Here is a 16,509-nt window from a genome sequence, read left to right as displayed (position 1 = left end):
CTGCTACTGGACTTGCTGTGTGACTCTTCACCTTCCTGTTTCTCCTCTTGCTGCTGTTCTTATCTGTGTAGGATCTTCAGGGAGGGTAGGGTCTGTAAAGTGCTACCACCCTGGGGCCTGGATCTTGGTTGGGAGCTGCAGGCGCCAATGTAATGTAAATAAGTTCTTACGAGCAAAATGCTCTAGCAAAAAGGGCTGAGACTCCTAAAGAAAGCGTTGCATCCAAACTCTGCAGGGATTTCGTTAATATTAACTATACCAAGAGTTTTTTCCTCTAAGTGGATCAAATGTGTTGAGACGTAGCTGTATTTCCTGACGAGGGCTGTGTGTATAATCTACTTTTACTGTTTTAGCCAAAAAGATGCTTTTCTATCTATCATCAGCATAAAATGAGACACTTTGTCAAACCTTTCTTAAAAAAAAAAAAAGTTCCCCACTTGCTTAAGGAAACTTCTTTGTTTAATGCTCTGTCTTGCCGATGGGAGGGATCCAGAGCTCATGGCGTGATGCCATGCAGCTGTGGGAGGGGAGTGAGTGGGCAAAGACAGCCGAAATGCATCAAATCCTCAGGGAGGGGGGGACTTCTTAAAAAGTGACTGCAGAGACTTTGTATCTCAGATTCTCCCTTTTGTAAACCATTGTTCACTATCGTTCTGCCTGCAGGGAAAATGTTATGAAATGTCTGGTAGATCGAGCTGGCTGGCCAGAAACCTTAAGGGATGACCTTGTAGCTAAAGACATGCATGGAATAAAATACCTGCCTTCTGTTCTCGCTCCTAACAAATCTGCTGTCTGCCTGTCTTGCTTTCAGTTGGGTAGGGAAGCTTTTACAGCTTCAAGAGGAAGTACTGCTGCTGTGAGAGGGGCTTTGATTTGACCTGGTGCGTCTTCCTTAGCACTTCACAGGGTGCCTTCCAGCAGTAGATTTTTCACAAACCCGACTATAGGGAGGAAGCTGTGTCAGCCCCGCTTACCGAGATGGGGGAAACTGAGGCGCAGAGCTGTGGCCCTGATCTGAAGCCAACTGCAATTAATGGAAGGATTCCTGCTGGCTGCAGTGGGCTAAATGATTTGGGCAGGGAGTCAGGGGCAGAGCTGGGACAAGTGCCCGGGTCTTCTGCCACCAAAGCGCGTGCCCTGTATCTGGACTGCTGCCTCGTGCGTGCTGCCAGCCAGAGTCCTGCCAGTGCAGTGCAGTTGCAGGCAGGGGTTAAAGACGGGCTCATTTCTTTTCAAGAGAATATTCTCTTACTTGCCTGCTGTGACCAGCCTCCACATCCTGTTCACGAGACGGGTCAGACAAAATTCCAGAGGGATCTCAGGTCATACAGGGGTGTGGGCTGGAGGCCGGGCAGGAATGCTTCCCTAGTTGTGCAAGTTGTGCAAGGTGCAGGCCTGTATTCCACGCTTACTCTCCTCTGCTCTGCAGCATCAGCAAGAGGTTACTCTCCTGGGCGGGGCGTTTCCCTTGCTCCATAATCACCAAGCTGCTGGTCCTGGCGGGGAGCTCTTTCAAGGCGCAGGGCGGCTGATACCTGACAAGGAGTTGAAGATTTCACGTTAGTCTGAGAAGAAAGTGCCAGCCGGACCTCCCGGGTGTCTCTCGCTGGCGTTCCCAGTTTGCCTTCCCCAGTGTAAGGCGGTGCCTCTTCCCATGCCGGTCCTGCGCCTCTAACCCTGCTAGGAATTTAATTAGCGCTCAGCTCCCCTCTGTAAAGGGCAGTGGTGTGGTTTGTGCGGGCGCTTTCCTTCCCCTGCAAGGCACAGATGGTATTTTTTTTATCAGTGTCAGCAGCGGCTTCTTTCTGCTCTGATGAATAGATTCTAAAGAGGCAGTGACATTATTTGAGATAACAGCGAGAACAGCAAAAGGGTCAGTGATAGAGAGAAAATGTCAAAGCGCATAGATAAAAGGCAGGGGGTGGGGAGAGGGGAACTGGGATGCGGGGAGAAACCCTGCAGTTGTCCTCTGGCTGGTGCATGCCCCAGGACAGGGAGCCCTTGAGAAAGCAAACGTCCCCAGAACCAGTTTGAAATTCTAACGAGTGGATAAAGGGGGGGCTGGGTGCCCCCAGCAGCCAAGTGCTCCTTTTCACTTTGATTCAATTAGTGCTCTCACTTCGGAGCTCAGCTCCGCTGCTCGCCAGGGCAGTGCTGTTTGTATTGCACACGCTCTGCTTTGCAGCCGAGAGGCTGCAGGGAGGTGGCAGAAGATTATTTGTTTCCTCCCCTCCTTTCTCCTGCTTCTTGCTCCTCTTGGCTCCACAGCGCTTCTGCCTCCCCTCGCTCTCTTCCCTGAGTGGGTAGGAACCAGCCTCGTGCCTGGGCCAGCTGCAGGCATTGGAGCTCTCTGCCCCGGGATCAGTGCCGTTCCAGGCTGGCAGTAATGCCTGCTGCCCCTAGGCTTCCTGCAGGTCCCAGTGCCTTTAGGCAAGCCGGGAGGAGTGAGCAGCCAGGGAATTTCCCGTGCACCGGCCGCTCCTGACCAGGTTCCTGTCTCTAGCACTGGCCAACGATGGTGGACGTAAGTGGAGCAGACTCCTGGGGCCTGATCCAAAGCCTATGGCCTCCAGTAGGAGTCCTGGCCCTGCTTTCGGGGGGCACTGGCTCAGGCTTGTAGGCTCCGCTTCTGGTATCCCTGGTGCTCTGTCTTTTGCAAGCCACGTTACAGCTAACAGCCTGTCTGCCCTTCAACCCCCCCCCTCCGCGCGCACACACTGTGTACAGCCCCTAGCGCCGTGGGCCTCAAACACCACTGGGGCTTCTCCTTGAATCTGATACAACTAGTAACTGTTTGGCCTGCCCAGGCCTGTCTTTCAGCTTGGGGGGTGGAAGGTAGTACAGCATTCCCTAACCCTGGTCCCCGTTTGTCGTCCCTTCTGCACCCCTGCCATGCCCTGATGGGACAGGGCTGCCCATGGCTACAAGCCACGCTGGTTTGAATGGTGGCGTAAGTGGGCCCTAAACTGGCTCATCTCTTCCCCTGTCAGCCGAGGACTCTGTGGCGACAGTCTGACATCCCCGCTCTCAAAAATGATTCTGTGAAACCCACATTTTTATGTAATCTGGCATCACAGGGTCAGTGTGCTGTGGAGCAGAATGGCCTTGCTCAATGCCCCTGGTGTTTCAGCTGGTTGCAGGCTTCTTCACTTCCTGTCCTAAACTGGGCTGTGCCACCTTCTGGCCCCCAGGCAGCAATTCCTAGGGCTGGTTAGTGCAGTCAGCGATGGGCAGTTGTGGAATCGCCATCAGTGGAGATTTTTAAGAACAGGTTGGACAAACCCTGTCAGGATGCAGCTGGGTTACTCGGCCCTGTCTCAGCCTGGGGAAGGTGGACTGGAAGACCTGTAGAAGTCAGCCCAGCGTTTCTAGGATTCTCTGTAGGCTCCACCTCCATAGTAAATACTATACTTCTCTAGCTCTAATTTCTGTTCAGTCATGTAGGGCTGGGGCAGGACTGTGCATCGGCTCTGCTCTCCGGGGGGATACGGGACAAAGCATTAGCAGATACATCACTCCGGTCTTTGCAGAGGCCTATGCAGACACATAGGTAGGCTTGGCAGAATTTTGATCGATTAATATTGATGTTTATTTTTAAGCAGGTTTTTAAAGTTTATTTAAAATTTTGCAATGGTGGGAAATGAATGGGGAGGTCGACAGTAATTGTCTAATGACAGTAGATGCTGAGATTCAAAAAGTTAAAGCCTTATAACCATTAAAACACAAATTGTCTGCTTTGACACGTGATGTCGACAAAGTAAATAGCCTTAACTCAAACGCTGGTTTGTTCTCAAGCAGCTTTTTTCGCACTTTGTCGTCTGGGGATATTTTTTGGCTGTCTGTGGTGAAATCGACATTTACCAACATAAATCTGATCCAACCACGCCTGCATATCAGATAAAAGTCCCTGCCCTGGGAGTCATAGGAACAATCCTCCACTGGGCAGCAGAGCAGAGCCTGAATGAACCTGATCACCTGCTTTCTTCTCTAGCACTTGGCTCTGTGAGTTTGCCTGCAGAAAATGTGAGATCAGCCAAAGCCTGGGGCTGCCAGGGGGTTGGGGGTTCATTTCCGCAGCCTGCTCCCTCTGCTCCTCACGCCAGCTAGGAGTAGCCTCAATGTGACCGTGCCTCTTTCACCGCCTCCCAGGCGGAGCTGGGCTGCAGCATGGAGGGGGGCTGTGGACGCTCACTCAAAGCCCCCTTCCTCTGACCAGCTGGGCTGCTTGGGGCTGTATGGCATCGAGAGATGGGGAGATGCCTGTTACAGATGGGTGTAACCCAGATTTTACTGGCAATGCTCCCCCACACCCCGCTGCCCCCAGATGTTTCTCCGTTCTCAACCTTTCCATCCACGCAGGACCAGGGTCTTCTCTGCGTAATGTGCAGTGCGGGCTGTAGAGTAGCTGGTGACTTGCCGTGGTTTGTCGTGTCTCTGGGAGGGATTCACCTTGCCAGAGTTTGGATTCATTTTTCTTGTGTGTGTTTAAAAAGAAAAACACTCTGGGAGATGGGGCCCTTTTGTTTGATCTGCGCGGTGCTGACAGGCGCCAGCATGGCAGGCCTGGTGTATGCGTCTTCCCACCCCCGCCGTGAGTACAAAGCTGCCCCGGGAGGGAGGAAGGGTCTTGTCGCTGGGGTGCAGACTGAGACTCGGGCGCTTTGCATTCAGTTTCTGACTCCTATCACAGCCCCACTGTGTGACCATGGGCCTTGGTTCCCCACCTGTGCCACAGGGGTAACGTTCCCTTTGCTTGTCAGCGTCGAGTCCCTGCCCTGGGCAGGTAACGATGGAGCTAGTCTGTGGCTAAGCAATGCCTGGCTTCTGGGGCCTCCAGGTGCTAGTGTGATACAAATAGCGAGTAATAAAAGGGTAAGAGCTAACTAGTGCTGGTGTCTTTTGGGGCTGTGGACACCTGTCTACTAGAAACAGCGAGGAGAGAGCCCGGCGTGTTTCCCCACGGGTCAGTGGGCGGCTATCAGTTGAGGACAGCTAGGACACCCTGACCCCTGCACAGTGAAAAGCAGGCAGCTTCCTCCCCTTTGCCCTGCTCAGGACTGGAGCATGCTGGGGCCTGTCCCATCCAGCACAGAGCCTCCCCCTTGTCCTCTCTTCCAGGAGGCTCTCTCTCCCTGGAGGACGGGGGAGTGCCCGTCCCGGCCAGCGACGCAGCGCGGTGTCCTGCGGAGGGACGTGGGGCGCCAGTGGCACTGAAGGATAATGTGGCATTGCCCCGTGGCAATGTCAGCTGCTAGGAGAGGAGAGGAGCGTTCCCGGAGCAATCACCACTAATTAAACCGAAATAGGCCACTGACTTCACCAGTCTGCGCAGGCTGAACTAAAGCCTGAATTCCCCTTTCTCTCCCCTGCAGCTTCCCTGGACGGTGTCTGCTCTGAGCCAGACTCAGCTGCAGCCCCTGGCGCTGCCTTGCGCTCACTCCACCTGCCCCGTGCTCTGCAGTGGTAGGAATCCGTTCCTATGGGGTGGTTGTATTTCCTTGTGCCAGCACCTCCTTTTCCCCTTCCCCCTCAGGCATCAGCTCCCTCTGTGGCCGTGGCCATTGTGCATTAGCAGAATCAATTTACCTCTCCAGCCACAGTGGGTCCAAAACTGGCCCCTTGATCCAAACGTCCTGGCTTGGCCCTTAACACCTGAGCTGAACCCAGCTCTGCCAGGCTCTGGGCTTGGTCCGTTGGAGTCTGATGAGGGCAGCTGCTTGAAGTTGATCTCTTCCCTCCGGCGCTGTGCTAGGTGTCTCCCCCGCCACCCAAACAAACTCTCCCTTCCACTGTCTTGAGTGGGACGGGGGAGGGCCGTGAGAGCGGTGCTCTGTGCCTGGGTGAGCGCTGGGTTTCCCAGCACGGACTGAGCCTGCACCCACTCAGCCCGAGTTGCCGTGCGGCTGAAAAGCCACCCACTGCCCCTTCTCCACGTGGGGCTCTCTGGGTTGCCTGGAAAGCTGTCAGTGAAAGCTGGCCCAGCTGAGCTCAGTCGGGCTCTGCACAGGAACTCTCCAGCTAGGAAGCTGGTGCATGGGAGAGATGGTGTTTTCTTCGGGCCTGGTCGACTGGCTTCCTTGCAGGGCACCTGAAATTTCCCGAATGTTCTTCATCCCCAGAGGATAAGCCAAAGGGAAGAAGATCCGTGTGCCCTGCTGGGCTGAGGCAGACCTGCCTTTCCCCGGCCCAGCCTGTCCCCTCCTGGAGAGGGAGCAGCAGGACATGGCCTTGCCAGCTCCACAGGAACTAAACATTTGTATGAAGCAGATTTTTTTTTTCTCCCTTTCCCCTCCTGGCGCACTGAAGGTTTTGAAAGTTAAGTATTACTGTCGGCTTTGTTGTTGCCTAACTACGACAGACAAATTGAGAACTAGTTGTCAAAATGTCAGTGCACAACAAATCAACATTCAAAATGAGTCTCAGCACTATGTGGTGTATAATTAAAAAAAAATCCTTTTTAGAAATTTCAGCAAGCGTTGGCTCTGCTTTATATTTGTCTGTGTGATTAATAAAGGCAGCTAATTTTCAGACTTTAAAAACAGCTAGAAAATAGCTCCTAATTACATATTAGGCTGCAAACGGCCCCCGCTGAGCAAGACTGGTATTGGTGGGCCAGAGAATTTGGCAGGGGCTTAATTACATTCTGAGCATCATCTAATTTTAGTTAAATGTAATGTAATCAGCAGCAGATGTCTGAAATAAAATATGAATTATGAATATGATGAAATTTCATTCTTGAATAAAAAAGTAATTTGCTATTTAGTTCATTAAAGTCGCAGAGGTTTATTAAGAGCAGGTATACAGTGAAGCTAGGTTATATTAAAATGCTATTTCAGAGAGGCTAAGAAATTGCATTAGAGCTGCTAAAATATTCTACAAGGAGCACCCGATGACTGGGAATTAAGATTTAAGAAAACAATTCCAAAGCCCCCCCAACATATGAAGGTTGTAACATTGATCCCCCAAAATGATGGGAATTGAGTTCACCTCTCTGGCCAGGCAGTGAGGCATTGGGAGCTTTGTGGCATTAGCCAATTAAAGCTGAACAAAGCACTACAACGTGCTGCAGGGAAGGAGCCTGTTGTGACTAGGAGACTGGGCGAGAGGGATACCTTAGAGATGGAAGAGACTGGTAAATTCATAGTCTGCCTTTGGGTTGGGAATTGTGGGAAACTCTCTCCCCGTTGGTCTAACACCACTGCAGCCAGTGGTGAAAACACCCGGAGCACTCCCACTATTGCTCCCACCCGTGGAGCTGTACAGGGATTCGGCCAGTCGTGAGAACATTTTTGAATGCTTACAGTGCAGCTTGGATCCTGGTGAGCTGGGTTGGGGCAGAAACGGCAGCTCTCTGTGTGATCATCACCTGTCACTCCAGGCTAGCTTTTAAAATGATTAGTAGTAATATAATTAACAACACATATTTTTGTTGTAATTAAGCTTCAGAGTCAACATACCATTGTAGTGAATGAGGGTTGGTTGCATCTCTTCTGAAGATTGTTTCTTTAGCTGCACCTCTGGCAGGTTAGTGTCCTGTTTAGAAGGATTTCTTCACAGCCAGAAGGGCTAGAAATTTAGAGTTTTGTATTTTTTTTTTTTAATGGAAGATTAAATTCTCCAGAAATTGCTGGGGTCAGCGGGGAGGGCTGGTCACAGTCCATGCTAGTTCAGCCTGGCAAGTAAATGTTACAAAGAAGAGACAAGGCCCATAAGGGGTCTGGATTTGCACACTTTGTGGGCGCAGTGGCTGAGTGGCATATCACCATATGCCAACTCAACAAAACACTCAAACCTGCGCTCATGATCTGTTGCTGCCACAAATCTGTGACTCTTGTTTCACTGTGACCAATCTGTGCTATTCCTCCCATGCCCTCGCTTGCCATGACAAATGGGCCTGGCACTACCAGCTCCGAAAGCGTTTGGGGAGGCACTGGGAATGGTTGATGGGCACCAGTCGCTCTCCCAAGGAGCCCACTCCTGCCAAGGGCCGGGCACCCTTGCTTAGTGCCCCGCTGGATCAAGCCCAAGACAACTGGGTGTTAAGCAGCCCCTGGGTCAGCATAGGTGTGGCTGCACTGCCTCAGTCTGCACAGGCAAAGGTGTGTTGGCCACACCCTGACCTGACTTGTTTTAATTTGCTAAATGAGCCGTGTGCAGAGCCTAACCAATGAATGGGGCGTAAGATCCGTGTTTTGGGTCGTTGATGTACATTTAAGATGGGCGTAACATACACTCATACAGAGGGAAAATAGCATTTCTTCCCCCCACTCTGGGCTCCACTTCTCAACACACAGGCATAGAAACCAAACCAGTTCTTGCTTCCAGAGCACAGGGCTTCCCAGAACTGGGGGAGGGGATGGGTCAGCCGGTCATTTGCTCGGTGCTGATGAAATAAATGATTTCCCACAATTATTCAGGAAAGATAAATTAGCAAAGTGCTTTGTATTGACTTGCTGCTGCTGCTGCTGCACTGTGTAAATACCCCCATCCTGCATTCCCCTGGGCCCGGGCACACCTGGAATGGAGATCGGGGAAGGGCCAGGCATGGGTTTTAGAAGGAAGATCTCGCAGATTTGATTCTGGGCCATCAGAAATGCTGGTGGGGGGTGCCACAGGGTGGGGGACAGAATCCCCGACTCCTCCATAGCTAGAGCTCAGGGGGATGTGCAGACGGTAAATAAGCATCGCTGTCTTTGTAGGAAGAGGGTTATTGCTTGTGGATCACAGTGACGGTGACCATTTGCCCTAATCCTGCCTGAAGGCCCATCCAATTTAGATACCTTGGTTCTCTAAACATAGTATAACCTCCTGGCAGCTACTTAGAGAAAAGGAAAAACCCTCTGAATGTCACAGAGGCTGCTGCAAATCACCCCCTCTGCCCGCCTTGTTCATATAGTCCCGTGCTTGTATTGATCACCTTGTGCCTATTTGCTTAGTGGCAGTTTCTAGTCGTCTGGCATTATTAAGGTTTAAAATAGTTTTAGTCCAGCTGCAGAGTGGGAGGTTCAGATTTTCCCTCCACAGCTCAGCACAGGTCAAGGCAGAGCCTCACAGAGCCAAGGCACCTGCCAAAGCCGTGGCACAGAACAGGCAGGCCGACTACGGCCTCCAGATGTTACACTCACTGGCTTTAAGTTCCCCGTCCCTGGATACAGAGCTTGGCGCCTTCCCCATTCTGGCTGCCTTCTAGAGTCCAAAAGTCCATTTGTACAGCAGCACTTTCGCCCGGGTCTGGATCCTGTGCCCAGACTGCGTTAATTGTGACCGGACAACTTGTCTGTGACACAATCCTGCCTCCCTGCACTGAGGGAAAATCATCTTGAACATCATGTTATTTGGTACGTTGTCTAATAGGTTCCCTGGTGTGAGCCAGGGCCAGTGTGGCTGCAGCGGGTCACCCCTTGAGATGCTTCTTCAATCTGGAAGTGGCATGTCAGGCCCTCCTGCCATGATGTCACCCAGACAGCTATCCAGGCAACGTCTTTTGGTTTCAGCTTCTGAAGTTTCAATTGCTTTAATGTATTCCGAAGTGGTCTAGATTGACAGATAAACATCTCCTGGAGAGGAGAGAGATTGTTTGCTCATTGTTTCATCATATTATTAATGCTGTCGTTTTAATCCAGTGGAGAAGCCATGCATGGGCCTACTGCTGATACACCAGCTTAGAGAGATTGTAGCTCAATTCCTAAATTTGGTCTCTGAAGAATAGACTATGTACTGTTCATCCACGCCTCAGGCCAGCATGAACTAAAGCCTCAACACACCCACATGCGGTAGGTAAATAATATTATCCCTGCTTTACAATAGGGGAAACAGCACAAAGACATTAAGTGAATTGCCCACAGCTCACACAGCAAGTCAGTGTCAGAGCTGGGATTAGAACTCCTAGGCTAATGCTCAGATTGCTCCTGTCTCCCTTTTCCTCCCCGTCTCCAGGGACAAAATTAGAAATAAGAAAATGAAACCTAATATGTATGTAATTTGTGACATAAATCAGTGGGTGTTAGGAGCCATTTCTGTCTCCGAAAAAATCTCCTCCTTCGAGCATCAAGTAAGGTCTCCAATGCACATGCACAGAAAGGCCCTGTAGAATGCTGTTTGCCCACCTGGCTGGGTAGGGTCTGTTGACAGACGAGTACAATGACATCTTCATTTTTCATGGTCGTGGGGGTATGGGTGGGTAAGCTCGTGTGCATGGGCTGGTGACTTCTCCTGACAGTTTCGCAAGGCTGACGTGTGTGCATACAATATAGATTGTATATATGCATGTGGATTTTAGATGGATATACATGCACACCCGTGCATATAGACTGATGGAGAGAGATGTATGAGACATGCACACCAGGGGGAATAGATACGTTAGTATCTCTCGGCGTGTTCTGTTCAGCGTGGGCAGCTGCGGATAGGAGCTCCGTTCTGGGCACTTATGAAGCAGGGGCTTCCCATTCCCCCCAGCTGCTTTGGTGTTTTATTTGCTTTTGCCTAGATTCCCAGGCAGACATGCTTCCTCACCTAGGTTAGTAGTCCTCCCTGTTCTATTCATCAAGGGCATGACAGCTAAAATTCATTTGAAGATGAAGAAAGTGCCGGCTAATCCTTTCTGTGAGACATTGATAGACTAGCGGCTCAGGAAGAATTGCACAGCAGTAATGAAATTAGGCTAAAACTGCTGGCGGATAGCAGATAATTGCCCTTGTCTGTCACTAGGAATAACATCTCCCAAATCCAACACAATGATTGTTAAAGTTGCAGGAATGTATTTATTTATTTTTTTCTAAAGGCCTTCCCCGAAAAAAATTAGACGTAGCTGTTTGTTCTCCTGGCTTCCTGTCGCAGTTTTCACTTGAATGAGCCCCATCCATTATAACAGCTCATTAGCTTTTCTGGACCCAGTGAACGAAAAGGATCAGTTTAGATATTAAGCAAACATGCACAAAAAGCAAATTGGAAATGTTAGTGGGACCATTTGTATCCTGTGCCGGGGAAGCGAGGTTTCAAAGGACATTTTTCCTGGGACTGTTTTCTCCAATTTAAGACATTTTGGAAGATTCGGCTGACTCGGTATAGGACTGCGCAGTTGGCTAGGTGCATTGTGGGGCTGTTTCTACCTGTCTCTAAAACATTGGGTATTTTCCACTACCAGACGACTCTGTACTTGATGAATCAGTCGTCTGAGCTAATGAGACAGCCAGACTGTATGGAGCAGTGGTCTGAGCTTGTATGGCAAGCGGCAGGATATCAGACTAGATGGACCTATGATCTGATAAGGTATGGGAGGAGGGGTGAGAGTGGGCCATATGACCCAGTAGTCTGATCTCGTATGGCACAGGTGTGGCTGGATATGAGGCTGTATGGATCAGTGGTGTGATTGGGTATGTAAATGCCATGAGCCTATTTTCATAATGAGTAATGGGTTAGTTAATAAGGCAGCATCTTGCCAGCAGCGATAGCCTTACAGAAAGGCCACCCACCCAGCTCCCAGAGCTCGGGGAGTTTGCAGATATCGTCTCACTTGCAGCTTTCCTCTTGGATCGCAGTAAATGGGGAGCCCCCCAGGCCAGCCTGGAGCTGCAGGGTTAGTCCTTCCTCCCTCCCTGCCTGGGGTTTGAGCCAGTGACCTAGAGGTGAGACGCCCCAGATCCCCATGGCCGTGGAATGGCGCTCCCAAGTCCTTACGCAGACCTCTCCTCCGGAGCCGTCCGGCAGGCTGAGTGCCGCCCTGCAGTAAATAAACCCGCAGGTTCCTGCGCTAACTCTGAGCTGCTGCTGCTGCCGGCAGCGCAATTCTGCCTGGCCTCAGCACTGCCTCAGGGTGACCAGCAGCCATTTGTTTTGTAATTTATTGAGGGAGGTAGACAGCAAGGGTAAGTAAGTGCACTGGCCAGCAACTGTAATGTTTTATACGCGAGGGCTGGCACGGGTAATTTACTGCGGCCGGCAATAACATATTTCACTTTCCGTCTCCCAGATGAAGATTACTCGTGTTTGAAAATGCCTGAATACACAGTCAATTCCGCCGAAACGTTTACAGTCAGCCGAGCAAAGATAATGCCCCCTAGACCCCCCGCGTCTGGCTCTTGCACAGCGGTGAGGTGACGAGAGCCGAGGGCTGCTGTTCCCGCCTCCCCTGGAGCCTGGGCCCTGAGAGCCAGACGGAACAGCTGGCTCCCTGGGAGCCTGGGAGTGATGTTTCGTCAGCGCCTGCGATTTCAGGGCTCAGGGAGGGAGCTGCTCCCTCAAGTTGCCTCCTGCCTCTGCACAGCTAATCCTTGCGGGCTCTCCAGTGCTCAGAGAGCTATGGCCCTTTGCGTTCCCCCAGCACTGCTCTCCCCAGGGTCTCTGAGCCCTGTTCCTGACATCCCACAACTCCTCTGCCATCCCACAACGCTGACAGGGCGTGTTGGGTCTGTGGGTGCTGGGCAGGGCGTGAGAGCACACTCAGGCACTCAGTGTCATTATACCCCACTCTCTTACACATGGGGGCACTCCCTGAGAACCCAGGAGTCCTGGGAATTTTTCTAATTGCTCCCCCATCCCTCCAAACCAGCCTCCTATCCTCACTCCTGCTCTGCCTCCATCTATCTATTCTCCCTCTCCTTGCTCCTTTTCCCTCGCTCCTCCTCTGTCCCCACATGTCTTCCTTGTGCAGCGGGAAGGACAGGCTTGTGGCTAAGGTACCAGGATGTGGAGGGAGGGCTGGCTCCCATTCTCACCTTTCCCAGTGCTCCTGGAGCCGATCTCCGTTGGTGGCCACGCTCTCTCTTGTCTCACACCGACAGTGGATGCTCTTTGGGGTCAGGACGTAGCACAACGGGGTCCTGGTCCGTGACGGGACCCAGGCTGTGCTAATACAAACAGAAATAGTAATTCCCACCTCTGTGACTGGTCTGGGTGAGCATGGGTGAGTCGCTACCCCTCTGTAGCATGGGGCTTTCAGAGCATTTGGCGAGGCTGCATGGAACAGGCCATAACGATAGGGCTGTTCATTCCCTCGACCCCTCGGTGCGACTGGCCCGGTGGGAAGGGGCACAGAGAGCTGCCGAAACCTCCCCCGAGAGCATCTAGTGAGCCAGGCGGGGATGAGCCGCTGGAGCTGCGCGCTGCACCTTTCGTGACATTTAATCCGACAGCACACGCAGCTCCATGGCATTTCAGAGAGAGACACGGGAAAGGTCAAGGAGTGGGAAAGGTCAGGAGAGGTCAGAGTAAAAGCCACGGTCTTTGGCTTCTACATGCATCTTCTCCTAAACTGATCTGACAGCTCCAGTACATAAACCACATTAGTGGTCCACGAGGCCTGGATGCCCGCTATGCTGCATAGTAATAGCCGGCTGATATTTCGACTTTGAAAGGTTTTCTTCACTGAAATAACCAACTGTTTGTTTTCTCTGATAGGTGCATTTAGATGTTGCAGTGTATATGATTCTGAGGAAGAGGAAGGCAGATAAAAACCTCAAATCTTTGCACAAGGTATTTTCTCCGTTGCTCCATATATTTAAGATCCGGCGCAGAAAATAACATGGTGCCTGGGTTTGAGCTCTGGGGCTTTGCTCCATCATTTCACGTACTTATTATTATCATGATGAGTTAGAACAAATCTGCCTGCAGCGGACAGCCCCCGCAGGAGGCCTGGGAGTTCAGATAAACCGTGATGGAATTCAGGGTTTTTTTCTCTTGCTTTTGGTAATGGTCCTTGAGATCAAAGTCTTCTCTTCCACCTGCCCTGCCAATATGCCCCAGGCCTGACCTGCGAGGGCAGGCGTAATCTCCGCCACCCAATCAGCTCTAGAGCACTGGACACCAGTCACATTGGTGGGTCTGAAAATATGGACACGCCTGTCCACTAAAAACCAGGCTGAGACCCATCAACAAGGCAGCCACCAAGCACCTAGTGACAACTGTCAGTCAGCCCCTGTCTGGGCTGGGTTTAAATAGATGACTTCAAGGGCCTGTTCCCAGGGCCAGCCTGCCAGTGGTTTAACGTGGATTCTCCTGCCAAGCCAATTCTGTTGCATGGGGTGAGACAGCCTGGAAGACGCAATTAAAGTGGAAGGAGCAGATCAATTCTTTCCCTTTTGTTCCAGGGAAGGGAACTTTCTCATTTCAGTGCTGACCTTGCAAGTGTCACTATCGTTGTGAGATAAACACAGGGCTTGTTGAAGCTGCCGCCGTGGAAGGATGATTCATGCAGCGCGGGGCGGAGGAGGGCATCAGAGGAGGGGCTGGCATCAGGCTTTGTCCTCACCCTGCCTACACTGGGTGGTACCAGGCCGCTTGTCCCTGGGCGTGCGTGGATTTTGCTTGCTCAGATTCTCGAAGCTGAAAGTGAAATTCTAAACCCCCCTTTTTGTTCTGCTGGGAACGGGGTGGTTCTGCAGCTGCCCCTCCATGTTGTGGCTCACCACAGCCATGGAGGATTCCCCCAGCAGCAGCTGGCCAATTTCCTGCGTCTTTGCATTGTGTGTGACCACGTATGCATTAGGGTGTGGGCTGCTGGGTGTGCATTTACGTGGGGGTGCGCTGTTGGCTGGATTTTCAGAGGGGCTGAGCACCACAACCCCTGTGCACTTCTGAAAATCACACCATCTGGGGACGGAGGGGCAGCAGTGTGTGCACTTGGGTATTGTCTGAGGGACGTGCCTGTGTTTGTCATGTCTGTGTATTTGATGTGCATGTCCATGGGGGTGCTGGGCAGGGTGCATTGGGCTGTGTGTGCTGTGTGGGGTGTCCTGGGTCTGTGGGTGCTGGGCAGGATGTGTCGGGTCTCTGGGTGTGTCAGGTCTGTGGGTGCTGGGTGGGGTGTGGATTGGTGTGTGGGTTGGTCTGTAGGTGCTGGGCAGGGTGTGTCAGGTCTCTGGGTATTGGGCAGGGCATGGGTTGGTCTATGGGTGTTGGATGGAGTGTGCCAGATCTATGGGTGCTGGGCGGGATGGGCCAGGTCTCTGGGTGCTGGGCGGGGTGTGTTGGGGGGGTGTAGGTTCATCTGTGGGTGCTGAGTGGGGTGTGGGTGCTGGGCAGGGTGTGTTGGGGATGTGGGTTGGTCTGTGGGTGTTGGGTGGAGTGTGACAGGTCTGTGGGTGCTGGGCAGGGTGTGTTGGGTGGAGTGTGACAGGTCTGTGGGTGCTGGGCAGGGTGTGTTGGGTGGAGTGTGACAGGTCTGTGGGTGCTGGGCGGGGCATGGGTTGGTCTATGGGTGTTGGATGGAGTGTGCCAGGTCTCTGGGTGCTGGGCAGGGTGTGTTGGGGGGTGTAGGTTCATCTGTGGGTGCTGAGTGGGGTGTGGGTTGGTCTGTAGGTCCTGCATGGGGTGTGTTAGTGGGTGTGGGTTGGTCTGTGGGTGCTGGGCAGGGTGTGTTGGGGGCGTGGGTTGGTCTGTGGGTGTTGGGTGGAGTGTGACAGGTCTCTGGGTGTTGGGCAGGGTGTGTTGGGTGGAGTGTGACAGGTCTGTGGGTGTTGGGCAGGGTGTGAGAGGTTGGTTTGGAATGGCAGTGTCAGGAGCAGCCATGGCTGTGGTGACTCGTCTTTATTTCCCCGTCTGAAGGCCGAGGCACTGGTGTGTCCCCGGGTGGCAGTATGGGCACACGCCGAAGGAACACCATGCACGTCAGGCTGAGGCCATGGGTGTGCACCGACTCTGCTCCCTGGACACACTGCTTCCCGGCAGCCGCCGGCCCCTTGCCCCTTGGGGGTGGCACAGGCTTTGCCCAGGCCAGCCGACTGTGAGTTTCTAGAATCGGAGTTGGCTCCCACCCAGCACAGAGGGGAGAAGGGAACCGGGTCTGTGTCCCCAGTCAGTGGCTGGTAGGGTGTTACTCAGAGCTCTCTCGCAGGCTAGGGGAATTGTTCAACCCTTCAGAGGGAGGTGCTGGGAAGAGCTGGTGGTGGGACAGCTGGGAGGTGATTCCAGTTGACCAACTAGGTTTTGGGAGGGAACAAAGTGATCCATTGGGCTTCTCCCTCCCTCCCTGACAACAGAGGCCAAGGGGAGCAGAGTCGGAGTGGAGTGGAAGTTGCTCTCGGGAAGGAGGGCGGCAGAGGTGACTGATACTGGAGAGGAGGGCTGTGGGGACAGCAAGGTGAGGAGGGGAGAGTTGGAGGCAGACAGGTGATCTGAGGAAGTTTTGAGTCCTCCGCTTGCAGCGTCCTGCAGAATTAGCAGCAGCTTTGCGGACTCTGGCCAGGTTTGGAGCTAATTAGCTTGGCCAGGCACTGGAGTCAGGTCCACGACCTTTCTCTCTGGCTTCTATTACTGCAATTAAGGGGAAGAAAGGGCTTCGCTTCTCATTTCCTGGCTGCTCATTAATCAGTTAGGTGCCAGGTTTCTGGGGTCTCAGGCTTAGCTGCCTCTGCTGCCGCTGGGCTCCTTCTGAGCCTGGGCCCTGAGCTCCTTACAACCCCTGCTGCCACCCTGCAGCCCACGCTCAGTCCCCCTTAGGCTGCTCCTGCTGCCACCTGATCCCACGTCTGAGCTTTCTGCAGCAGGAACCCTGTCCCTGGTGAACTGCCCCCA

General features: G+C 52.6%; 1 protein-coding gene across 3 annotated transcripts in view; it reads left to right on the top strand.

The window, feature by feature from the left end:
• MVK (mevalonate kinase) overlaps positions 1–16,509 on the top strand; it is a 56,058-nt gene that overhangs the window by 25,318 nt on the left and 14,231 nt on the right. For all 3 annotated transcript variants that reach the window (XR_005589533.1, XR_005589534.1, XM_039504964.1), the window contains exon 10: positions 13,396–13,470. Coding sequence is in view for 1 of the 3 variants with exons in the window: in XM_039504964.1 (XP_039360898.1) it covers positions 13,396–13,470 (75 nt within the window). In the remaining 2 variants the exon portion in view is untranslated. The remainder of the gene's footprint in view (positions 1–13,395; positions 13,471–16,509) is intronic.

The sequence above is a fragment of the Mauremys reevesii genome, linkage group 18 (assembly GCF_016161935.1).
Source record: "Mauremys reevesii isolate NIE-2019 linkage group 18, ASM1616193v1, whole genome shotgun sequence".
Classification (NCBI taxonomy): domain Eukaryota; kingdom Metazoa; phylum Chordata; order Testudines; family Geoemydidae; genus Mauremys; species Mauremys reevesii.
This window is presented reverse-complemented; position numbering and strand designations above follow the sequence as displayed.